This window comes from Ictidomys tridecemlineatus, chromosome 9 (genome assembly GCF_052094955.1).
Source record: "Ictidomys tridecemlineatus isolate mIctTri1 chromosome 9, mIctTri1.hap1, whole genome shotgun sequence".
Taxonomy (NCBI): domain Eukaryota; kingdom Metazoa; phylum Chordata; class Mammalia; order Rodentia; family Sciuridae; genus Ictidomys; species Ictidomys tridecemlineatus.
The window spans coordinates 146,263,829-146,290,559 of NC_135485.1; the positions used below are offsets into that span (position 1 = coordinate 146,263,829).

Genomic DNA, 26,731 nt, shown 5'->3' on the forward strand with positions numbered 1-26,731 from the left:
TCCTTCTGACTTTCCAGAGTTCCTTCCAATTTCCAAAGTTTTTGTCAAAGGTCCTTCCTGCATCATGGACTAGTAACTCTCTACCTGCAGAGCTCAGTCCTCCAACCTTCTGCTTGGCTGAATCATACCTGCTTCACATTTCCACCTAAAATGAGCTTGTATGCTTGGCTCTTATCTGTCCCTTCAGCAAGACCATCTCAATTAGCTGTGTTCTGTGTGTACATCTAATTCCTAGCACAGACCTGCACACACATTCAGTAAAGATCCTTTCAAGAAATGGATTTCATCACACCTACAATTTACTCTCATCATCACTCCTTCCTGAATGTTTTCTATAAAATGAGAGGTGGCATTCCATTTTTGTTATTTTCTAAAGCAACCTAAAATGCAGGCATAAACAGAGTTGTTCCGTCATGGTCCTTTCTCTATACATTCTTGGCACTGTGTGTCTGTACAATACTCCTGTAATAATTTCAGTGCTTATGACATTGTCACGAAGAAAGGTAAACATTCTAAGAGAGATAACCTGGCACATTTTACAAACCCCTCCACCATGGCCAATAAAGCAATACAATGCAAATTAATATACTAAAAATCCCATTTTACTCCATCACATTGACAATGATTAAAGATAAAAGCTTTGGGAATAGTACAGTGAGCTTGATATTCTCATACATCTGTTTTACTGGACAGCAAAACCTATCACTTAAACAATGTCCACACTGTCCAACACAGAAATTCCCCCTTTAAGAATTTGTTTGTAAATATTCGTATGCAAAAATGTTCATTTAAATATTATTTTTAAAATTCAAATAAAACAAGAAACCCAGGGAATCTCAAACATATCATCAAAATTATGGGATATCAACTAGCCATTAAAGTTACTTTAGAGACAAATGTTTTGTATTTGGGGAAAATGCCTCTGATATTTCAAATTTTAAATAGTAATGTAGAAGAAGAAACCATATCTCACTTTTGCCTGAGAGAAAAGATAACATCCTTCCAACAGTGTGGGAGAGTGGATGAGACACAGGTAACCTATGACCAAGGGCTGGTACTTCCTACTTTCATTTCATTTGTAATAATTCTGTTTTCCCCATTATTTTATAAAGAGTAATTACATTTATGAAAATATGGTTTAAAAAGCCAACACTACAACTGTAACATCTCCCAACCGCAGAAGAATTTCAATCTAATGGGTGACCAAATAGCAAAAACCTTGCTTCTAGTAAATCAACTGTTTAGTTTCCTGAATTTGTTTTAAAAACTTTCAAAGATTCACACAGCAAAACAAATGTGTGTTTTAACCCTTTCCCCAGTATTGTGGGTAAATACTAGAGACAAAGCATTTTCCTATTGATGCTTGATACACTATTTGGGTGAAGTTCTGAATCTAAGATAACTTCTCCAAAAACAGGACCCCCAGTTTGTTGTTGTTTTTTTCTTTCCTTCAAAAATCAGAAAGCTGCTTCACTCTCTGTGGAGTTTGGTGATATAAATCATGGCCTGTCTGACTCCTGTGGATACATCTGTACTGGCAGCTACTTGTGCAAAGGTGCAGGCCAAGATGCTCCGGTTGCTATGGCAACAGTGGCCAGGGGTGGCTACATGCAAAGATGTATGGCTCTATCAGTCAAAGCCTTGAGTTCAGCACATTGTCCAGGGGATAGAGGATTCTGAACAAAACAAGATGATCCTAAGTCTTGCCAGTCCTGCATCCTTCAGATTACCTGCTTTGCTGAAACTTTCCCATAATTAACCTTTTGATGAGGAAACTATATAATAAATGTGCTGAGCTATCTCAGAGTCAGTCAAGTTTCACCAGGGCTTGGTCACCCACCTGGCCCTGGCTTTTTCTCCCTAGGTGTGTTTGTCTGTCTTGTCTTTATCCCCCACCACCCCTCAGAAATTAAATTCATTAATTTCTGAATTAACGCCTGCTGGACGTGGCACCTCTCCCCTGTCTTCATGCCGTTGTCAAAACTGGAGAATAGGTTTTTATACTTTTTACTCTAATGCATGTTTTCTCGATGTTGGCATTACTGACATTTGAGACCAGATAACTCTCTGGGAGGGAGGAGTTGTGGTGACACTACAGGGCATTTAAGCAGCACCCCACTTCCCCACTAGCTTCAAGTCAAGGGCTGTAACTAAGAAAATCCATACTGCCTCCCACACTGCCAAACATCCCAGACCCCGTTAAGAACCATTGTGCAAACAATATTTCAATTCTCCTATCAACTTTCATTCAATCTGGCCTCTTGTTTTAAAAATGTTCAGTACATTCTTTATCGTTTACATTTTTAATTTTTTAGGGTAGAAATGGCACTGAGATTTTACTGAGGTGTATCTATCTTATCAGGAAATCATCAGTCATATTTTAAAAACAAAAGTTTTGGGGCTAGTAAAGTGCTTGCCTCACATGCACAAGGACCTCACATGCCCAATTCCCAGCACCACACAAAACAAAAACCCCAAAAAACCACTTTTGATGCATCAGACAAGAACCAGACAACACAATTTGCCATTTAAAAAATATAAATGTTACCTGACACAATTTTGACACAGCATGATAAGAAATCTTTATAAACAACAGTATGTCTCTTATTTTCCATTTGTAACACTGACTATTCTTAAATTAAAATCTAACTTGGCATCAAAGAAAACTTTCCAAACTTTGAATGTGTGATGACATACTAGTCACATCATAGTGCTTATAGTGTGTACATTTAAACCAAAACCAAAATGCTATCTAATTGCTACTTAGCTAAAAATATAAACTAAATGGTACTCAAGTTCTACTAACACATGAAGTATACTTAAAACTTTGGTCTACTATACATTTTTTTTTCTAGAAATATTCTAATTCTTAAATAGTCTCCTTTTCAAAATTTAAAACATGTTAATTATTATTATAACATTGATTCAAATGTCATATTTGGCTTTATGCCAGAGAAATAAAACAATGTTTGCTTACCTGGTATTCCAGTTTTGCTAGTCTTTGTTCCACTCTGAGGAGCAGTGCCCCCAGGGGACAAGGTCTCTGTGGGATATGCTGTACCCAAAGTCTCCAGTTCCCCTCGATTGGAGGAGAACACCAAGTCCAGGGACGGCAGCTTCAGCATGCACTCTACTCTCGACACTGGCAAGCAGCTAAACTTGATCTGTGAGGGCTAACAGCAGCAAAAAGCCAGAAAAGGTTTCCAGGAACCATACAGTTAAAAAGTTTCCTGTTGGACTCCAGATGTCACATTCAAATTCCATTCTAGTCCACTTACACCAAGCTTATCATGTCTATTCATTTCACACTTAAAAGGGTTATGTTTAACGTCATCACTTTTTCAGAAACATGATCCACAAGCCAAAGTATATTCACAAAATGGTGCCCTTTTTGAAAAGCTAAATATCAGAAGTGTCATCTCTGAGCAATATTTAGACATTGAGATAATTCAGAAATCTTGAAAATATTTATCCTTATGTTATACTTGCTCTTAATCCAGTCTTTTAAAAAGTAATCTAATTTATATTAAAATTTGAAAAAAACCCACCATTTTATTAGTAACAAAGGTTTTATTTACCCTAAACTCTTTACTCATGTGTTTTCTTCAGACCTTCAAAAAAGTGAGTGCAAACCTCCAGAATTACACACTGAAGACCTTTTGGCCTACTGCTATTGTAAGAAACAGGTGGAACAGATCACCTTCAGCATTGCTTTCCTTCTTTAGCTTGATTATAAAATTTTAGTTGAGATAAACCAAACTGAGAGGTTTACAAGGTTTTCAACTCCTCCTTAACAATTTTACTCCCAAAGGAGTAAATTTGCTAGGACTGTGTTTTAGAATAAAATACTAAGTAAAATGACCTAACTCAGCAGAAATCCAAACAAAGGTACTGTTGTGACCTTATATCTTAATAGTTTGTATCACATGGTAAGAACTAAATGTGTACAATAAAAAGGCATAAAATATTTTAAAGGGATTTTAATGTGTATTTAAATTTTTGCCACAAAAGTATGAGATCTAAATTTTAAAAATCCAATGATCTATGAAACATTTCAGAAACAAAGTAGAGTTATACATAAAATTTTACATATACTTCTCAAAGTTCAGGCAACCTCTAAACCATCATAAATTTATTAAAGGTCCAAAAGCCTATGGCTAAGAAAACTTCAAAGGGAAATAATGGGCTGAAATAAACTTAAGGAAAATATTTTTCTTTGAAAAGCCATAAATGAAGCTTATCACCTGAACTCGCACATACACCACGACATCCACGGGGAAGGAAGAGTATGCTGACGTTGAGGATGACACTAGTGATGTTGTTGACTCTTCCATAGGATCTGGTATTTCAAAATGCCCCATGTCTTCATCTTGTGAGCTAACCGCTGTTAAAATATTTAGTTTTAAGTTTTATTATTTGATCAAGAGCAAACTATTGTAAGATTCTTTTCTCTTATACTCAGTGCTCAGCTCAGAGGCCAGAACACCCAGAACATTTGCTTTTGAAGCTCACCATTCTATACATCTTCCCCTCCTCAAACCTCTTGCTCAGTCTCCCAAAGAAATTCCCCTGGCACTCAAAGTGCACAAAGGAAATAGTTATTATACCTTTGCCCTCAAGGACACTCTAATGTAGAACCTGAGGTTGAGGACCTTGTCATCCATTAGCTGTGGCCCTGGGGAAATCATAAAACCTCACAGGACTGAACCATTTTCATAAGGAAATGAGGATCAGATCATCTCCCAGGGAATTTTTCAGCTCTGTAACTCTTTTATCTATTTAATTATAACTGAATGTATTGTAATATGTAATAGCATTAACAAACACTGCTAAGCAATGGGGTCCCAAAACACAGGTAACAATGAAGTGAGTACATAAGGATGGTACTTACCTGTATAATTCCTTTCGATTGGTGTAATTGGGATTGTTTCCAGAGCCTTCTCCAGGAAGTCCAACAAGCAGGGACTAATAACCATTTCCTCCGGCAATGACTGAAGTGCTACCCAGGCATAGAGCTTGGCTGTTTTTACTCCTCCACTTCCTTTTCCTTTGGCTAGAACATTTGTAAATATTAGGTACACTTAAGGAAATTTAATAAAATGTTCCAATAAAAGATATGAATTTTGTGATACAGCAGAATTACATGACAGTTTAATCAGGTGAAGTACCTTATTTAAAAGCATAGAAGAAAACAATAAAAACAGCAGGTTGATGGAAATGATGCATTAATGTTAGAATACAATGATCATTAATGATGTACAACACAATGGTTATTCTTACTTGCTCTAGGTCACAAATTCTGGTTCAATTTTTCAATTTTATACTTTGCTATGTTTTTTGTTAGTTTTAGTCCTTTTGTCTATTTAAGAAGATACAGAGAAACTTGACTTACAATATTTAGTGGCAAGTAAGGAAAAATGTCACTATTTTCAGGCTTTCCTATGCTTAGCCTGTATGCAATTATAAAGCTTCTTAACATATGATGTATCTTTCTTTCATTCTTCCTTAACTAAATATTTCCACTTCGGTAGAATGAGTAGGAATATCTAATAAAGACTTAGCTTAGGTTTCCACTACAAACATTTACTAGCTGTGTAAACTTAGAACAGATGTTCACAACCCAAGCCTTAAATTTCCTCATTTATAAAACAGGATTCTAATATTTGCAATGAATACAGATGAGACTTGGCAACTGAAAAGTGATATAAAAATATTAGGTATTGTCATCATGATTCTTTACTGACTCATAAAAGGTTCATATATCAAGTTGTCTTCCCAGTGACAAATGTTTTGTAGTCCCTCTTTTGGAAATTTTACCATGGATCTAAGGTATCATTCCTGTGCTATGTGGTAGGCAGACTCCAGGATGATATGCAACTATCCTTGCTCCCAGTGTTCATACCTTTGTTCCCCCGATAATGATCTGTCTCATCAGTAAGATTGCAAAAGTGATGTTGTACAGCTTTTGAGGCCACACCATAAAAGATATTGCACACTGAGCCCTGCTCTCTTCTGGATCATTTTTTTTTTTTTGAGGGAGATTAATTGCAATGTCTTATAGACACTCAGAAGCCAGGAGAAAGGCCTCAAGGCATGGATTCAAGGTGCCTATTAGGGGCCACATGACTGGAACATAATGGGAGCAGATTCTCCAGCCCTAGACCCCATTCAGGTGACTGCAGGCCTGGACAACATCTTGACTCCAACCTTATGGAAGACCACATGTCAGATCCCCCAAACTGGGTGGCATCGCTCATCAATAGAAACTGTGTTTGAGATTATAAAATCACTAAATTTTGGGTAATCTGCTATCTCATAACAGATAACTGATAAATGCAGTTAAATCAAATTGTCTTAAATTATTAGTTTGATAACTTATCAGATCTCCCAAATCTGAACTACACAGAACCACTCTTTCCTAAATATATACTGAACAAAAATTTGAGCTATTGAACTACCTCAAGATTAAAACTGATGTTCTAAAGTAACATCAAATTTGAGAAACAGCCACAAATAGTTGGCCCAGATTTCTATCTGTGAATTTTGCACAGTCATTGTTTACAAGTCTATGTTCTTTTCCTTAAATGTGAATTTGAAAGTCTCAACAGAGCAAGTAGGATGACTGAAAATTAAGAAAAAAATGATTAAAAAGTAGAGTATATTCTAAATACCTGAGGGGAGAGGTGGGGGTTGGGGAGGAAGTAAGGTGTTAGTCTTGCTCTGGGCAGTGCAAGGTAAAGGAGGAGAAGGAGGAGATGTCGCGCTATCTTTCATACCATACAGCTTGGACTCTTTGGAGAGTGTTCTTGGCAAGGAAGACCCTCTGGAAGCATTAGGTGATTCAGTCTTTAGCGTCTTAGAATTGTAGTGCAACTGTATTAAAAAAAGATACACTTTCATAATTGAAACAGTATCAGATGAGGAAAAACCATGAAATATAAAAATGTAGTAGAAAGAACACTGGCTCAGGAGTCCAAAAATGCAGTTCTAGCTTTTACATGTGAGATCTGCAATCCTGGAAAGACTATATGCCTTTTATTTTTAAAACCAGAAAGATCACTTTAGATCATTAGAAGTTTTTTTCAGTCTAGTAAACTACAGTTATATAATTCTAGAATCTAAAAAAATAGTTGCTCAATAAAGTTGCACTAGGCAAGGTTTAGCAAGTATGATATGATACTGATATTTAAAAAAAGATAACTTCCTCTGCCAAATTTTCATGGAAAAAGCTATAGAGATGAAGCAGTAGCCTACAACTTAGATGCTCTTATGTTCAGAATATATTTTAAGCAAAAAAAAAAAAAAAAAAAAAGTCAGAAAGTCTCATTAATATCCAGAGGAAAAAAAGAATATAAATAATAGAAAAAAAGGACCACTGTCATCCACTTTGATCTCTTATCCTGAACATCTAGGTCTTTACCTTCACATCAACCCCAGGAATGTAGAACACTGTTGTTTCCAAGTCACTGGGCTTGGTCTGCAGAGAGGATGGCACTTTCTTGCCAGTCATTAGATGGGTGGTGGAAGCATAATTACTTTGAAATTTCTTCTTTTTTGAAGGAGAATCCTGATCTAAGCTCCTGGAACTTCGATCATAACTCCTATGTGGGAAAAAAATGTTTTTTATCTTTTTAAAAAAGGACACATTTATCTCCTCCTCTTTTGTCAAATAGAAAATAAAATGCTATCCTCCATTTAAGAAACAGAAGTATGCTCATTCCATAGCCACAGGGGGTAGTGACTTCTTTCCTAGGGTCACAGCTATTTCATTTGAACACATCAGGCTGAACCAAACGACACTGCCCATATTTATATAGGCTGAAAGCTAATTATGGATTGCTTTATTCCAATAAAAAGTCATTCTTTTTATCATTATTATTACATCTGTAACAGATTTTAACTGTCTAAAGTTTCTATTTTGGGCTGGGCTGGGGTTGTGGCTCCGTGGTACACTGCTTACTTAGCATGTGTAAGGCACTGGGTTTGATTTTCATCACCACATATAAATAAATAAAATAAAGGTCCATTGACAATTAAAAAAAATTTAAAAATTTTAAAAAGTGTCTATTTTCTCTCATTTTTATAAAAGCTTAATTATATAATAAAAGGCTTTTAAAATGTTTTGCTTATGAAAAATTTCAAACAGTAAACAGGACAGTTTACAAAAGTGAACATGGTATAATGAAATCCCACATGCCCATTATCCCATTTTGACAGCTGTCAGCCTTCTGCTATTCTTGTTTTTTTTTTTTTTTTTTTTTTTTTTTAATAGTTCATTTTTAGATCAGGGAAAAAATGTAAAAAAAAAAAAATCTAATGTTAAATCTGTTTATGTCATCATTAGTTAATGACTGGAAGCAAATGGTAAAATTACAGTTATATCCTGAACTCAGTCCAGCCTAATGAGGCCTTACTGCACAACTGCTTTCCAGTCTTTCTTATTTCCTTATGAACTCATCAAAACTCTCACTAATCCAGTGTTGAACTGTTCTTTAAAATAGAGATATACACAGTACAAGGACAGACACTAAAAAATTCATGCTTGCTTAAAGAAGAATCATAAAGGTACAACTATTTTAATTAACAGATTTGCCAGACTCTAAATCAGACATTCACTTCGAGTTGCCAGAAAATACTATGCATTTAATTTTTTTAAATTATATGTTATGCAAATAATCACTTGGCCTCTACAATTATGATCACCTACTTTTAAAATCTGCATTTTGAGACTGGGGGAAAAGGTGGGTGTAATTCAGTGATATGTGAATAGATTTTCTAACGTATGAAGTCATATGTACCTCTTTCAATCAGCTTCTTACCTTCTCAAACTTATGTCATCATGTTCTTGTAGAAGGGTGGTTGGGTGAAGTACACATTTTCCACTATCAATTTCAACCCGTATATCAAGTTCAAAATCAATATTTCTTTCAGTAGCTGTGCCACTAAGACTTCGGTTGACTGGTGTTGTTGGCCAGCGTTCCGTAAATAACTGATGAACAGCAGCAAAGCCTGTTGCTTTTTTACGAGAAGTATGCCTAAAGAAAAAGAAATCTGATCATTACATTGTAGTAAAATGGGAATTCTTTTTAATAAACCACTTTCCAGTATGTTATGTTAAGCTATAAAACATAAATAATTTCAATATTTTATAAATTCACAGAAATTACTCAACCAGACGTACTAACTGAACCTTTTTTCCTAGTTTGAAGGAGATACTTTTTATTCAACAGGTGCTGAGTAACTATGACATGCCAGGCAATGTGCTAGGTGACAAGGACATAGGCATAATCCCTGTTATTAATGATTTTATTACACTGTCTGAACTATATTTGGGAGTCTTTATTTTCTCAATGATAAAATTTAAATGCTACTTTCCTGCTTTTAATAAAAGACAAAAAACTGGAAAAAAAATAATGCCAAATGTTCTTCCTGTCTCAAAATTAAAAAATAAAAAGGGCTGGAGATTTGGCTGAGTGGTTACGTGTCCCTGGGTTCAATCCCCAGTACCAAAAATGTTGTTGGGGAAAAAAAATGGATATCCACACGTGTAATCTGAACTGGTGCATGTGTGAGGCACTGGGTATACCGTAAGCTGTACCATACAAAAAGTCAACTCAGAATGGATTTAAGATTCTGAGCCATAACTCCAAACCCTTTTATTTCTTTCTTACACATCCAAATATTCTCATCCTGCTTGAGTGTGTGTGTGTGTGTGTGTGTGTGTGTGTGTGTGTGTGTGTATGTATGTAATATACACATATGTGTGTATACACACATCTGTCACATCTGGTGACAATTTGACAATATACTATAGTTTATCCTAAGCATCTGATAGAAGGAAATCTGCTTATTGTTCAAACTCTATCCAGAGTGAATTTGAACTGAGAAGATAATTTCCCCATGGAATAATGAATACACAGAAATGATGGCCATTAAGAGGAATTTATCTAACTTAATATGTAAATATAATTATTATTAAGTGGCAGCTTTTGGGACCAGACTAGGTAAATTTGTTTACATGAATAACATGTACTCCTTTCTTATTTTTAATATAGATATTTCTTATTAGATTTAAAAATAATCATGTCTCTCTTAGTCTGCACTCATATTTAGAATGCTAAAAATCAGGATGTTACAAACTTGATGTCTTTAGAAACTTATATTGGTAAGAACACTTAGTGACATCTGTGGGCACTGTGTTGCACAGCTGATCTCCAGAGCTTGCTCGCTTGCTCGCTGCATAAGTGAAGCCTGCTCCCTGCTGACTAGCAGCTTCCTTTGCAGCCAGTATTGTCCTGGCCTCTTGCTATTTCAGCTGCCTGGTACAGGCGGGCTCCTATAGCCTCGGGCCTTCTCAGTGGTAGAGCACTTGTCTAGCATGTGTGAGACACTGGGTTCAAGTTTCAGCACCTCATATAAATGAATGAATAAAATAAAGGTCCAACGACAACTAAAAATATGTATTAAAAATTTTTTAAAAATAATAATTGTCAAACTAGAATTCTGCACTGAACCCAATAATCAATTAAATACAAGAATTAGCAGTAATTTTAGATATAAAAAATGAAGAAAGTAGATCTGTATTACAACTTTTCTTAGAAGCAATTTGAGGATGTATTACAGAAAAATAAGGAAATAAACCAAAATATATTGATAAAAGACATTTAAGAGTTAGTGGTTTCAGTCAAGGAAAAGGAGAAAGGGATTCACAAGGCTCAGAATTGACAAGATTGAAGAATGCAGACATCCCCTAATAAACCAACTTTTAACTATATTCCTCTTGTGCCTAGTAATTTCCCATTATTACTGCCACTTCAAACTTTTACTGTTACTGTTACCACCTCATTTGAGTGGTGGTCATACATGCTCATCATCTCAGCTTATTTCTTTCTTCCAAGAATTGACTGAATCTTTCATCCATTGCTAAACATTTCCCCTTTACTACGTTTCTTTTCTATACTATACTATACTGTACTATATTTATAGTACCTCTCCCTGCAATTTGTTACTCTCTAAGGTCAGGAGAAATACAGCCTTCTCCTTTAACTCATAACCACATCTTTACTACCATTTTCCTGATAGGGTTTATCCTGGAAAATATTAAAATTTAAATAAACCCATTTAAATTAAAAAATTAGTTCTGAAATCTGGAACACCACCTAAGGATATTTAAAAGGCCTACTCACGAGGGTTTTCGGTAAATATAAAACCTTTCCCTCTCCCGGTCTTCATCCTTTTCATCCTTCTCTGAGTCTTCACTGGTAGAAGACAAGCTGTCATCTCGTCGACCCTCTTCAGGTTGGAAAGGAATGCCTGGTGGAAAGCCTCCTGGAGTTTTGGGAGAACTGAACACGGAACAGGACCCTTCACTGTTTGATGAGTAGTGAGATGGACCTTCAATAGTTACTGACAAAAGGTCCAGTTCTGTCTCTTCTGGAAACTGATTATAAAAAAAAAAAATCATATTCATACTTCAAGCCCATTTTTAATTACAACAAGAAAAAAACATTTTTAAACATTTTTATTTCCTCAATATCCTCACTCAATTGAAAGAAAGGTCAGATTTATGAACATAAGAAATGGCACACAAAGAAAGAAAGTGGGTCAAACCACAGAAAGTCATGCCACCAGCACTTTAAAAATTAGAGTGAAGTTTCACTTTACAGGAATACATTGCATTGATTAGTAACACTGGAATTCTTTAAAAGCAGAAGTTAAACATATGGACACAAAAGAAACATGATTGACCAAAAATCAGAATGGCAAGCTCAATTAGTAAGAAGAACATGCAGACACAGCGTCACTCTGGTCCCTCATGCTTGTGAGCTCTCTGAGGGTCTCTAAACAACAAGCCCCTCATAGGCTGAGGAAAGGCGCATACAGAGTTGAATATTAAAACATGTACCTGAACCCAACTTCAGGATGCTGTATTTTAACATAGTAGTCTGTATAAACACCATGTCTCTAACCCAGAATTTTATTTGGAGGCCACTGTTTTTTAAGTGAGTCAACAAAACCAACAATACTTCCTATGACCTAATTTTGATTCCCAGCTTCAGAGAGCTGAGCATCATTTAAGAATGATCAGCCTCTTTAAAGTGTAATGTGCAAGGTGGTGTTATTTGTTCCTAAAAATTAGCTTTCAGTAGTTTTTAAGAGCAAATTACCTAAAGAAAATTCATAATGCAATCCTACAATGAAAATGTCAAATATCTGCAAAGACCACTTGTTCTTCACTTTATAAAATAAATATGTTGTCAAGTAAACAAATACATCAGGTTTGTGTTTGTGGGAATTATCTTTCAACTTTTAAAACTAGGGTAAGTTTATGTAGAAAACAATCTGTTATTTGTATTTATATGTAGCTATACCTTAATTACTTCCCAATTTATAATTAGCAAATCTAATACCTAATCTTATATTTATCATCTAATATACGACTTTCCATATTTTTTACAAGCAGAGTATACACTGTTATTGAAAAACAGAATGAATCATTTCAAGTATTAAGACCTTCAAGAAGCACACAGTTAGGGCTGGTATGTACATCAGTGATACAGCAGTTGTTTAGCAAACATGAGGCCTTAGGTTTGATACCCAGCATGGCAAAGTAACAAAAAAAAAAAAAAAAAAAAAAAAAGGGCTGGGGCTGTGACTCAGTGGTAGAGCACTTGCCCAGCATGTGTGAGGCCGTGTTTGATTCTCAGCACTGCATATAAAAATAAATAAATAAATAAAATAAAGGTCTATTAACAACTAAAAAAATACATTAAAAAGAAAAAAATTTTAAAAATAGAATAACCTGTTGGATTCATTTAATTCACATAAATGATTTGTTTTCAAGCTTTTAGTTTTTTAGAATATAGGAAATATTCATCAAGCTTACTATAGTACAATTATAGTTCTAAAACAAAATCCAATTTGACTAAATTTAGTATAACTATGGAATATATGTTGAAAGTCCGAGCTTGAGAGAGGAAGGAAATGAAAACAAAATATATCTGGAATAAGTGCCAACTTTTTAAAGTAATTTTAAAGAAAAATTCTAAAAGAAGACTTATATACCTGGCATATTATATCTTTCACTTTTAGTTTTGTGATATATTTTAGGAAAATACTGAATTATAAAAATGTTACATTTTTGAGTGATTGTGTAGCACATTTTCACACTGTATTGAACATGAGAATAAATTTTTAAATGGATCATTTTATAAATACTTGTATATCAGTCATTCAAAATAAATGACATTTGATGATTATTTTGTTGCCCTGAGTTAGAGTTGATTTTAGTTTGAACTATTAAAGTTTTCTTTTTTTAAAAAAAAACACATTCACTTTGTAGTTGAATGTAAGTGAAAGAGATTTTCTTTGGGGTTAGCAAATAACTAATAAACTGCAGTTCTGTGTTTATGATTTGACTGAATTGATTTGATAAACTGATTTTAGTTTTTTTTAATTTTGAAGATCAAAACAATATTAAACATACAGAAAAACAAAACTAAAGTATATGTATGCAAGAGCTTATGAGATATATACATGATAAAAAATTCAAACCAATTTTATGTAAAATAGAAAATTTCTGAGGTCTGAGTTTAGCGTGAAATGAAAGGAAGACATTTTGAAAGCAGATTTTCAGGGTGGTTAATTAGTTTTGAAGCAAAATTTATGTTGATCTGAGTAAGTACCTGAAAATACCCTTCCCCAGGACAGCTGGACTGTGGTGTACTTCCCCACACTGTATTTTTCAACTTAGTTAAAATAATAAGAAAAAAGTAAAAAAAATTGTGAACAAGAAACAATGGTTTAAAAGTAAACAAATACACACACACAAAAAAAAATTTAACATAAAATTGAACATGCTATGAAATTACAATGCATCTCTGAAGCCAACTGCCCCTCTGGTTTCTGCTACCACGTATATACACATTTTGAATACATAAATAAGTACTGCACACAAATACATCACAATTGTGTAAAACACATAGTTCAATGTGAATTCTTGTTTTCGAGAAAAAATATTCAACAAAAGCCTTTCTGTCTGAGAGTAAGCAGTTAGGACTCTTCACTGTGCAGGTAAAACTCTAAGGCCCACAGTGTGACTCTCAGCTCATACAGCCAGACACTTCACCCCATACCATCTTCATTTCACATCAGGCAAGAATCAGTATCTTGAAACTGCATTAGTACTGCCATTTTACAATTTGTAGAAACTATTCAGCAATGTATGTTTCTAACAAATATAATTTCTCTTACTGTATCCTGGATGTTAAAAGTTACTCTGGGCCCAGGAGATGCTGCATCCACTCGGATTTCTGGGAGCTCTTCAGCTTCTCCTACTCGAGAACTGTAAGTAAAACATACAGTTATAAAACACTAACATTCTCAAAAAAATTCTTGGACTTCATAAAAGTCTGATTAATGACATTAACATTCTAGTTCTAAGTATTTGCTTTATTAAAGGACTAAACTACTGGCATTCCATTTCTTAACCTTTATCATCCTGTGAAAACAACTCAACGTGTTGATTAACTCAAGATTATCTAAAATCAAACCATAAAAAGGATGTATCATTCTTATTTTCATAGTGATTTACTATCGAAGCAGTATTTAATTCAATAGGTACAATTTCCATTTCTTCACATGCTGAACAGATGTGCAGCTGTACATTTCTTATCCCGACAGAGAGAGCAGCAGCGGCTAGTGTGCACATTCCCATTCTCTGGACAGTCTAAGTTTGCACATAGGACTTGTTTCAATGGCGGAGTACTTCATTACTGAAAAGCATCACTGCACTGTGACAGAGGAACTCCTCAAATAAATGAAATAAAACTTAACCAGGATGACTGCTATTTTACCAATGAGATCCATTTATATTATGTTAGTTTTGTAATTTCTCCAATTAGAATATGGTGGGGGGCAATGAATCTTTGTAACAACTCAGTGATTCTATTATTTGTTTCACTGGTTGAAATACAAAATACCTTGTTCTTTCCATTCGTTTGAGAGGTGGTCTTCCAGAGGCAGAAATGCTTTTTGATCGGCTATAACTTGGTTTATAACCCAATCCCCACTTATCCTTTAAAGAAGCAGCCTAATAAAATGGGAAAGGAAAAAAAAGTGACTATAGACAAGTGTTTACTATTAACATTTCACTTCAGATAAGAAAAACATTTGACTTCATGAATTACCCTGTTTCCCCCTAAGTGACTTTAAATGCCACTTAACAAGACAGTGAGTCAAAGCAGAGCAGCACTCAGCTTTCTTTAGATTCTAGCACCAACTGGGAGGACTGTGCAATGCAAACAGGAGCCACTGTCCTCTATTCTTCTTAGCAAGATCTGACTCTGGGAGAAGCCAGTCAGCCAGGGCCCAACCTGCCCTGGGGGTATTATCACAGCTTAAATGACCCAGAAGAAAGAAAATACCAAGCTCCAATCAGCTCTTGCCACATTGTTCCACCTCAACTGGAAAAATAAACTTTTTTCTTTTTCCTTTGGGGTCCCAGGAGTAGAACTCAGGGGCACTCCATCACTGAACCACATGCCCAGCCCTATTTTGTATTTTATTTAGAGACAGGGGTCTCTCTGAGTTGCTTAGTGCCTTGCTATTGCTGAGGCTGACTTTGAACTCAGGAACCTCCTGTCTCAAAGTTGCTGGGATTGCAGGTGTGGGCCATTGTACCCGACTGGAAGAAAAAAAACTGACAAAGTTGTTGATGGTCCAGTCTCTTAGGCTCACTAAAACACTGAAGCCTAATCAGAGGATGATAAAACACTATGCTCCCTCTGACACCCTACCACTGCATCACCAAAGGCCAGTTTATATGTTTCTGGCTATTGAGAAAAAAATTACAGGATTCCTCAAAAGACTAGGCATAGAACCACTATATGATCCAGCAATACCACTTCTCGGTATTTATCCCAAAGAATTAAAGTCACTATACTACTGGTAACTGCATACCTATGTTTATGGCAGCATAATTCATAACAGCCTAACTGGGGAACCAGCCTATATATCCATCAACAGGATAAAGAACATGAGGTTCACATACACAATGGAGTTTTATTCATCCATAAAGAAAAAAATGAAATTATGTCATTTGCAGGAAAATGATTGAAAATTGAAACCATTATGCTAAGTGAAATAAGCCAAATTTAGAAGGTCAAGGGTCAATGTGTTCTATCATTTGTGGAAGCTAGAGAGGAAAAAGGAAAGGAAAGGTAGGGGTTGGGGTTTCATGAAAATCAAAGGGAGACTGGTAGAGCAGAGGAAAGGGATTAGAAGGTGGGAAGAAGGGAGGAAGGGGAAAGTGTTGGGGAGTGATATTGGCCAAATATAGTGTTACACCACACAACAAATGCCATCATTATGTGCAACTACAATGCACCAGTAACAATGCGGGGAGGCGGGAGGGGAGAAAACCTCACAAGGCTTACTAAAATGCAGAAAGAAAGAACACTCTGGAGAAGAGAGTGAGCATCGGAACCAGACACATGCCCAGGGCTCGACTGGATGAGGCCCACTGCAACAAGAGCTGTGCAAGGTAACCAGAGAAAGGTGAATCCTGAGGGACCAAGAAGCACTGTCAGGGTCAGAAACACTGACGGCAGCGAGCGCTGTGTAGATGGGCTGTGTAGACTGGATACCACTGAGGAAGGAATCACGGAGTCTGAGGATGTATCAAGAGAATCCTGAAAAAAGTGAAAAGCAAAGAGAACAGAGACAAAAGAAAGGGAGGGAGGGAAGGAGAGATGGGGAGGGAGAGAGAGGAAGGAAGGAAGGGATGTTTAAAAACTGTGGAATAAATGCAAAAGGTATAAATATGTATTAAGATTTGGATCTTGCATGTACTCCAAAGGTTCATGTGCTGAAGGCTTAGTCCCCAGTGCAGTGATGTTCCAAGGGGGGGGGGCTGTGATGAGACATCAATGGAGTAATGCACTGACTGGGGAGTGACTGAGTCATCATGGGGTAATGCACAGATGGAGTGACTGCTGAATGGACTACCTAGAGGTAGGGAAACTGAATGAGGTGGGACCTAGCTGAAGGGAGTTGATCCTTGTGAACATGATTTGAGGGACTATATTTTGTCCTTGGCTCTTTCTTTCTCTTTCCCTTTTCTCTCCCACTCCTACCCTTCATTCCCGGCTGCCATGCATAAGCAGCTTTGCTACCTCTAAAAACATGAGCCAAAATAAGTCTGTCCTCCTCTAAGTTAATTTTCTCAGGTATTTTGTCACAGCAATGAAAAGATGACTAACACAGTATGTGTAATAGAAATACCAGAAGGAGAAGAAATGGAGAAAAGAAGAAATATGAGACCAATTATGACTGAGAATTTACTCAAATTCATATCAGACACCAAAGCATACACAGGAGGCTCAGAGGTTACCAAGGATGGTGAAAAAACAATCCCAAAAGAAGCCAGAATTTTTAAATACCTTACCTATGTAGGAAGAAAGCAAAGAATTACGTCAAACTTTTCTTCCATCATCCATGCCAGCAAGAAGAGATGAAAAGAAATATTTAAAGTGTTGAGAGCAAAAATTCCATTAACCTAGAATTCTATACTCCATGAAATCATTCTTCTTCAATAGTGAAGGAGATATAAAAAAAATTATTCAGAAAGATAGAATTTGAGGGGATTTGTTCCTGCAGACTTGCATTGCAAGAAAAAAAAAAGTTAGAAACTTGAATACCTATAAGGAAAGGAAGAGTGTCAGAGAGAGGAAGTGAAAGTAAATAAAAACACTTCTTTCTCTCGTCCCAGTTTTTTGGTGCTTGAAATCAAACACAGGGTCTCACACATGCTAGGTACTCTATCACCAAGACATGTCCTCAGCCCAAAACCTTTATTTTTCTTATTCTTAACTGTTCTAACAGATAATAATTTGTTCAAAATAATACTACTGATAACTGTTCAATTATATATGCTTATATGTAAGAGAAACAAGTGACAGCCACAAGATGAGGGACAGAAGACACAATGTTCGCACTATCTGTAAAATGCTAAACTTATTTGAAAGCTCACTTGGATTAGTTGTATATGTATATTCCAAACTACATAACAATCTCTAAAATAATGTTTAAAAAAGGTATAACTGAAACGCTAAAAAAGGAGAAAAAAATGTAATGCAGTTTCACTAACCACAAAAGAAAGAAAAAAGAGAAAACAAAAATAGGAACTAGGAATAAGGGCAATGAATAGAAAACAGTAACAAATATAGTAGATGTTAATCAAATGATATAAGTAATAACTTCAAAAATCAATGGTCTTAAATGGCTCAGCATTAAAAGAGAATAAAACCATGGCATTTACAGGTGAATGGATGGAGCTGGAGAAGATAATGCTAAGTGAAGTTAGCCAATCCCAAAAAACCAGAGGCTGAATGTTTTCTTTGATATGAGGAGGCCGACTCATAATGGCAATGGAGGGGGAGCATGGGAGGAATGGAGGAGCTTTAGATAGGGCAAAGGGGAGGGAAGGGAAGGGAGGGGGCAAGAGGGTAGGAATGATGGTGGAATGAGTTAGACATCATTACCCTAAGCACACGTATGAAGACACGAATGGTGTGAAGATATTGTGTACAATCAGTGACTTGAAATTCAATTGTGCTCTCTATGTGTAATGTGAAATAAATCGAATTCTGCCATCATGTATAACAAATTAGAATAAAAAAAAAGAAAAAGCCTACTAGACTAGATCCAACAAAACCCAATTATATGTTGATACAAGAAACCCATTTACACAGACAATTTAAAACGTCATGCACTGCATAAGGACATTTCATCTTTGTGTACTTGTGGACAAGCCGACTGAGCTGCCAGGATATGAAGGCAGAGCACATGCAATCTTATGCGTATGTACTACTAGGTAATGGCAAACACCTGTGTTCCTAGTTCCTGTGACTGGACTTGGCCATCATTGTTTTAGAGTGCTCCTCTGGTGCTGAAATCCTGCTGGGAAGCAGCAGCCTCTACACACCTTGTGCTTAGTGCAGCTCTTCACTGCACCAGGATTCATGTCAAGTGAAAACCAATACCACCTATCTACAGAAGTCCACTCCACGATGTTTACACAATGACTAAATTGCCCAGCAATGCATTTCTCAAAATATATCCCTGCCATTATGTTGCACAAATGTGTAACTATTTAAAGATACATATATATATATATGTATATTTAAACCAAATGAATGAAGAAAAGAAATACCATGCTAATCAAAAGAAAAAGGGAGTAGCTGTATCAATTTCAGACCCAGCAGTCTTCAGAGCAAAGAAAGTCATTAGAGATAAAGAACTTACATGCTATTAAGAGAGCCAATGCTCCAAGCAGACATAATAATCCTCAGCATACATGTGCCTAACAGTACAGCATAAAACTATGTGAGGCAGAACTAACAGAAATATGAGGAGAAGCAGACTCAGTGCTCCTTTATCATCAGCAGTCATAGATGGAACACAAAACTGTAAGAATGGACATGGCTGAGTTCCACAATATCATCAATCAACTGGTATAGCAGGTTTACTTCATCCAGTGACAGCAGAATACACATTATTCTCAAGTACAAATAGGACATTTGCCAAGACAGACCACAACATTGTAAGGCCACAAAACACACCTAAATTTAAAGAACAGAAACCACAGAGTGTGTGTTCTCCAACAACAATGTAAACTAGAGAGACACATGGACAGAGATATGGAACAACCCCCCCCACAGGGGTATATAATACACATATGACATATGCCTATGTGTGTGTCCCTTCAACTCTCAGATGGCTACCTGGAAAATCCAAAAATACACTGAGATCAAACAACATACTTCAGAATAGCATGGGGTTAAAGAAGAAATCGCAAGAGACACTTAAATTTAAAATGTTTTAAAAATAAAATGAGAACACAATGTATGAAAATCTGTGAGATGCATAGAAGGCAGAAGGAAGATCTAAAATAAACTGTCACTTCTCAAGCAATATATACACACACACACACACACAAACACACAAGCAATCAACAAATATACAAAAAAATGTTCAACTACTCTAATAATTAGAGAAATGCAAATCAAAACTAAGATTTCATCTCACTCCAGTCACAATGTCAATCATGAAGAACACAAGCAACAATAAGTGTTGGCGAGGATGTGGGGGAAAAAGGCATACTCATACACTACTGGTGGGACTGCAAATTGGAGCAACCACTTTGGAAAGCAGTATAAAGATTGCTTAGAAAACTTGGAATGGAACCACCATTTAACCCAGCTATCCCACTCCTCAGTCTATTACCAAAAGACTTAAAATCAGCATATTATAGTGAAATAGCCACATAAATGTTTACAACAGCTCAATTCACAATAGCTAGACTGTGGAAACAACTTAGATGCCTTTCAATAGATGAATAGATAAAGAAATTGTGGTATATATACACAATGGAATAGTACTCAGCCTTAAAATATAAGAAAAATTATGGCATTTGCAGATAAATGGATGGAGTTGAAGAATATTATGCTAAGTGAAATAAGCAAATACCAAAATCCGAATGTTCTCTGATAAGTGGATGCTAAGTCATAATGGGGAGATGGGGGGAATGGAGGAACTTTGGATTGGGTTAAGGGGAGGAATGGGGAGGGGGAAGACATGGGGGTAGGAAAGACGAGACAGACATCATTACCCTAGACTCTACATTGTGTACAACCAGAGAATTGAAATATTGTGTTCTATTTATGTACAACAAATTGAAATGCATTCTGCTGTCATACGTAACAAAGTAGAACAAATTAAAAAATGGGGAAAAATCAATTGTATGAGCTTCCTCCTTAGGAAACTAGAAAAGCAATTAGAAATTAAATCCAATTAAGAACAAAAAAACATTAAAAACAAAAAGCAACAAAACTGAAAGAGGAAATCAATAGATTAATAAAACCCAAACCTTGTTCTTTAAAAAGATCCAATAAAATCAATAGGAGAGGCTATGAAAAGACTGGATTACTTAGAAAGAAAAGAAAGAACATAGTTACAGACTATGAACATTAAAAGTCAAGACATACTATGAACAACTCTATGCCTCAAAATCTGATAAGCCAGATGAAATGAACCAATTTTTTGAAAGATATCATTTGTCAAAATTCACACAAGAAATAGAAAATCTGAATGGGCCCATGTCTATCACAAACTAAATTAATAACTAATAACCTTCTAAAACAGAAAGCAACTGGTGCAAGTGACATTTAAAGAAGAAATGTTACCATTTACTCACAATCTCCTTCAGAAGGTAGGAGCAGTGGAATAAGACCTCACTCATCTATGCGGCCACACTGCCTGATTCCCAAAACAGGCAAAGACATTACAAGAAAGAAAAACAATAAACCAGTATCTTCTCTAAATATGGATGTAAAAATCCTGCATAAAGTTTTAGCAAGTCAAGTCAAACCCATCAAAGAGAATGTACAAAGAGAATAATACACCACAACCAGGTAGAAATTATCCCAAGTATACAACAGTGGTTGAACATTCAAACATCAATCAGTGTAATCCATCCATGTTAAAACAGAAAAGTCATGCAGCCATAATAATGGATGCTGAAAAATATTTGCCAAAATCCAACATGAATAAAACCTTTCACCAAACCAAGAGCAAAGGTAAACTTCCTTAATTTGATAATGAATATATACAAAAATCCATACAATTAACATCATAGTTATGGCAGTAAATTCAAAGCTCTTCCACTAAGATTAGGAGTGGGTAAGGAACTCCCCTTCTGTAGCCTGGATCTGGATTGCAACGTCCCCCAAAGGGCCTGGTGTTGGAGACCCCGTGCCCAGCTTGGATCACTGGGAGATGGTGTGACCTTTAGAAGCTGAGGTCTAGTAAAAGTTAGGTCATGGGGGCAGGCCCCTGACGAGGATGTTGGGACGTCAGCTCTCCCCCCACTCCCCAGTTTCTCTGCCACTAGCTTCTGCCATATTGTACGGTGACTCCACGGACCCAAAGCAATAGGGCCAAGAGGCCATTACTGAGACCTCTAAGACTTTGACACAAAATGCATATCTCTTCCTTTTAAGGTGATGACTTCAGGTATTTGCCATAGTAAAGGAAAGCTGACCAACATCAGCCTCTCTTTTTGACACTGTTTTGGAAGGACTAGCTAATGTGCTGAAAGGTACACAGAATAGGAAAAAAGAAATAAAACTATCTTGGTTCACAGGTGACATGATTGTCTATGTAAAAATCTACAAAAATTGACAAAAATGTCCTGGAATTAATAAGCAATTATAGCAAGGTTGCAGGACACAGAAGTTAATGTACAATTGCTTTCCTATTTACCAACAATGGACAAGTGGACTTTGCAATTAGAAACATAATTTACGCTTGCATCCACAAAAAGGAAATACTTAGTTATAAATCCAACAAAACACGAACAAGATCTGTATGAGGAAAACTATAAAACTCTGATGAAAGAAATAAAAAAACTCAATAAATGGAGAGAGAAATATTCTATGATCATGTTGGAAGACACAATATTGTTGGGATGTCCGTTCCTTGCAACTTAATTAGATTCATTTCCATCCCAATCAAAATCCCAGCATGCTGTTTTGTGGATGCACACAAGAAGATTCTAAAGTTCATAGGGTGAGAGAGAAGACCCCAAAATAGTCAAAATAATACTGAAGAACAAAACTGTAATATTGATATTACCCTAATCAAGTAGTGTACTTTTAGCAAAAGAATGAACCAACAGATTAATGGAACAAACAAGACAGAATCAGAACCACCCAAGTGTAGTCAATGCATCTCTATGAGAGAAACAAAGGCAGCACCCTGAGCACAGACAGTCTTTTCAACCCATGGTGCAGGAATAGCTGAGCCTCAACATGCAGACACATGGACCTGGCCGCAGTGGACCCGTGTTCTTCACCAGGATCACCTCACACGACTGTAGATCTCAGTGGAAAAGAGACACTAGACACTACCTAGAAGACAACGCCACTCAAGAGGTTTCCATGTTCGAGCATTTTGGATTTCAGATTTTCCAATTACAGATGTTACCAGGCAAATCTTTATATTTACCTCTTAATTTTGCTGTGAACTTAAAACTGCTCAATAAACCATATTTATTTTAAAAGGTAAATAAAGCTGAAATGGGGAAAGTGATGGCTGAGGTAAATTCAGGTAGGAAAGAAGAGACATCTCCAAAGACTTCATGTTATTCACAGAGTTCACACTAGCGACTAAGAAGCAAGTATGATATCATGAAGGGCAGGGAAAACCCAGGGACAAGGGCCTGACGTAGATGGAGTCCCACCACCTGGGTTTCACCCCATCCTCCCCAGGTCAGTGGTCACATCACCAGATTACATACACTCTTACATACCTTACGTGAGACTGTATACTCCTGGACAAATTACCTGACCTCTGTGCCCCCGTTTCCTCATCTTGAAAATGGGAAAATACTAAGAGCCACTTCACAGGACAGTAGTGGATTAAGATGTTCAATGGAAAGTGCTTTAATAAACAGTGCCTGGTACAGAACAGGTCTAAAACGTGCACATCAGGTGGTATGGCCCCCAGCAGTGCAAGAAAAGGGAACATAGGCTTTGCCACAGCTATGGTAAAAAAAATCTAATAGTTATTTTTAAACATTTACTCTTTATAAACATTCAAACATTTACTCACTCTCATACTGGACCTCCGTAATTTTTTCCGAACATCTCTTCGAATATCATTTACAGCCACAGATTCTAACTGCTGGTACCGTTGAATTTCCTGGTTTATGGTTCCTTCACTTGCACCTAATTTTCTGAACGCCAAGCAAATATGGCCATTATTGTAAAGAAGCAACAAAGTAAAACTGACATTTACTTGCTCTTTTTTCATTCTCTCTCTTGTCAGAATATAATGATTATGTATGAAAGGCTAAAACTGTAAAACAAAACAACAACCCATGTAACAGCTGAACAAATGCTTCCCGTCCCCCAACACTGGGGCTTGAACTCAGGAGCACTTACCACCTAGTTACATCCTCATTCCTTTCTTTTCTTTCTTTTTTTGAGATAGGGTCTTGCCTATTTGCTGAGGCAGGCTTTGAACCTAAAACCCTCCTGCTCAGCCTCCCAAGTCACTGCGACTACAGACATGTACCACCGAGCCCAGCTGAGGAAATGCTTCTTACCCACTGCTGTATCAAAAGTCTCTAACAGGGCTGGGGTTGTGGCTCCATGGTAGAGAGCTTGCCTAGCATGCATGAGGCACTGGGTTTGATTCCTAATATCACATAAAAAATAAATAAACAAATAAATAGACCACTCTGTTTTAAAAAAAAAAGTCTTTGTAAAATTCTATATAAAATATAAGCCTTTGGTAATATTTTGGAAAAACGAATATATTTTGCTTCAAGTCATCCCCCTACCTCCTGAGAATAAAACAAACTGTAATGAAAGTCAACAGGAAAATGTGAATCACCGGCCGGGTGTGGTGGCATACACCTGTAATCCCAGCAGATCAGGAGGCTGAGGTAGGAGTTCAAAGCCAACCTCAGAAACTTAGTGAGGCCCTGAACAACTCAGTGAGACCTAATCTCTAAATAAAATACAAAAAGGGCTGGGGATGTACTCAGTGGTTACGTGCCCCTGGGTTCAATCCCTGGTACCAAAAAAAGAGAAAAGAAAATGTGAATCAGTACATGGTAATTTCCAGACAAGTTTTTTTTTTTATACACCTTTCACTGTATAAAATGCATCTGTGAATAAGTCTTTGAATGCACAACAAACAACCAACCACAGGATACAGGTGTATGAAGATTAGAAAAGATGAGGCATGACTATTAACTTTTGGGAAGATAAAGTTCCAAAGTTCAGCAAAGAGAATATTTATTCTTATAAAGGAGGTATTACTTAGTAATATTCAATAAGAAACAGAGAGAAAAGATTACCACTACCTACTCATTCCTACTCCTACTTTAATTCTAAAGAACTGATAATTCAGGCAGGCAAGGAATGGGACGAAAAAATAAACTTTCAAATCAGATACACCCAAGGTCAGGTTTCAATTTTTTAACTACTCTGAGCCGATTTTTCCATCAATAAACGTGGGTGCCATCTTCTCTCACAGAAATGTTGTGTGAATAAATTGAGATGACATATCAAACACACAATAGACAGTTAACAAATGGTAATTTTTTCTTCTCTAAAAAATTTCATTCCAGGGCTGGGGTTGTGGCTCAGTGGTAGAGTATTTTCCTCGCATGTGTGAGACACTGGGTTTGATCCTCAGCACCACATAAAGATAAATAAAAAAATAAAGGTATTTATCCATCTACAACTAAGAAAAATATATATTTAAAAAATTTCATTCCAAAAATAGTGCTAGTAATATGTAATGCATACATTTGTAAATGCACGTAAAGACACAGGAGAGTGTATATGCATATGTGGCAACATGTACATGTGATACAGTCAGTCTAAACTGGTCAGAAATGAGTGTGAACAGCAGGAGACTAGGATTTCAGGTCTCATTTTATCACCAATGAACCTGTGATCTCAGGCAAATTATTAAACTTCTCAGGAGCCTGGTGATCTTGTTAATGAACTAAAGGGTTTGTATTACCCTAAATCAAGTTTCCTCCATATTTAGTATCCTGTAGTTCTATTATTAGAGAATACTGCAATAAACTAAAAGTCAAAACACATACTTAAGGTCATCTATTACTTTGGCCTGTTCATTCAGTTCTCTGATATCCACTAAACGCTTCACAATTTTTCTTCCTCTGAGCTCTCCTGGCTGGCTAGAGGATGCGCCTTGTCTTCGATAATCTACAGCTTCCTGAAAAACCAAAAGCATATGTATCAGCATGCCCAGTTAGTTCACAGAACAAATCTATACTACAAAATTAACAACCTAAATCAAAGAATGCATGCAAGAATCAAAGCTGTATACATTAAGATGATTGGCATTCTTCATTGATTTGAATCCCTTCATTTTCATAAGCAATCTAATTGCTACCTACATTTCCCCATGAATGTGCTCTGCATGCTTTCAAATGAGACTGGCTAGACTGATGGGAGCCCCACATCTCTGGGTCACACAGAAACTCTGCAGGAACAGAATAGCGCTGATTTGGGGGCGTCAGACCTAGTAGGTGATTTACAAGTCGCTGCCCAAAGGTGAGCTTGTGGCCATCTCCACTTAATGAATTTCCATCTGAACTCTAAATAATGAACAATAATATTAATTTTTAAAGAATTTATTTCCAAGAACAGAACTATTCTGTGGTATAATAGTTAAAAAAATGCTTAAAATAATTTCTAAAAATCAATACCAGATTGAAAGCAGAGTAGTTTTCTTTAGGACAACTAAATAATTTGCTACTATAGGTTGTATAGTATAGATGGAAATGCGTATTTTTAAAATGCATACTTTCATTTTGTGTGTGCACTTTGCTTTTTTTGAGATTCTTATTAAAAATCTTCATTTCAATATAATTCACATTCCATTTAAAATTCACCTATTTAAAATGTACGATTCAATGGGTTTTAGTATATTTACAAAATTGTGTGATCATTATTACTCTCTTGGCTGGGAACATTTTCATCACCAAAAAAACCTCACGATGTCTATGAGCATCTCTTCACATGAAGCAGCCAGACAGCCTAAACACCCACCCATCTCCTGGCTGTCTCTAGAGACTTGCCTGCACTTCACTTTACAGTCATTACACTCCTGCAGGTGAGGCACA

The 26,731-nt window shown here is 36.3% G+C and overlaps 1 protein-coding gene across 1 annotated transcript in view; it reads right to left on the reverse strand.

Moving 5' to 3' along the window:
- Bltp1 (bridge-like lipid transfer protein family member 1) overlaps window positions 1–26,731 on the reverse strand; it is a 197,207-nt gene that overhangs the window by 20,968 nt on the left and 149,508 nt on the right. Inside the window, exons 62-74 of the mRNA XM_078022155.1 lie at window positions 26,003–26,203; window positions 25,688–25,818; window positions 23,674–23,797; window positions 14,982–15,091; window positions 14,254–14,344; window positions 13,686–13,748; window positions 11,187–11,440; window positions 8,820–9,035; window positions 7,421–7,601; window positions 6,672–6,873; window positions 4,892–5,053; window positions 4,245–4,384; window positions 2,978–3,173 (exon numbers count right to left, since the gene is read on the reverse strand). Coding sequence (XP_077878281.1) covers window positions 2,978–3,173; window positions 4,245–4,384; window positions 4,892–5,053; window positions 6,672–6,873; window positions 7,421–7,601; window positions 8,820–9,035; window positions 11,187–11,440; window positions 13,686–13,748; window positions 14,254–14,344; window positions 14,982–15,091; window positions 23,674–23,797; window positions 25,688–25,818; window positions 26,003–26,203 — 2,071 coding nt within the window. The remainder of the gene's footprint in view (window positions 1–2,977; window positions 3,174–4,244; window positions 4,385–4,891; window positions 5,054–6,671; window positions 6,874–7,420; window positions 7,602–8,819; window positions 9,036–11,186; window positions 11,441–13,685; window positions 13,749–14,253; window positions 14,345–14,981; window positions 15,092–23,673; window positions 23,798–25,687; window positions 25,819–26,002; window positions 26,204–26,731) is intronic.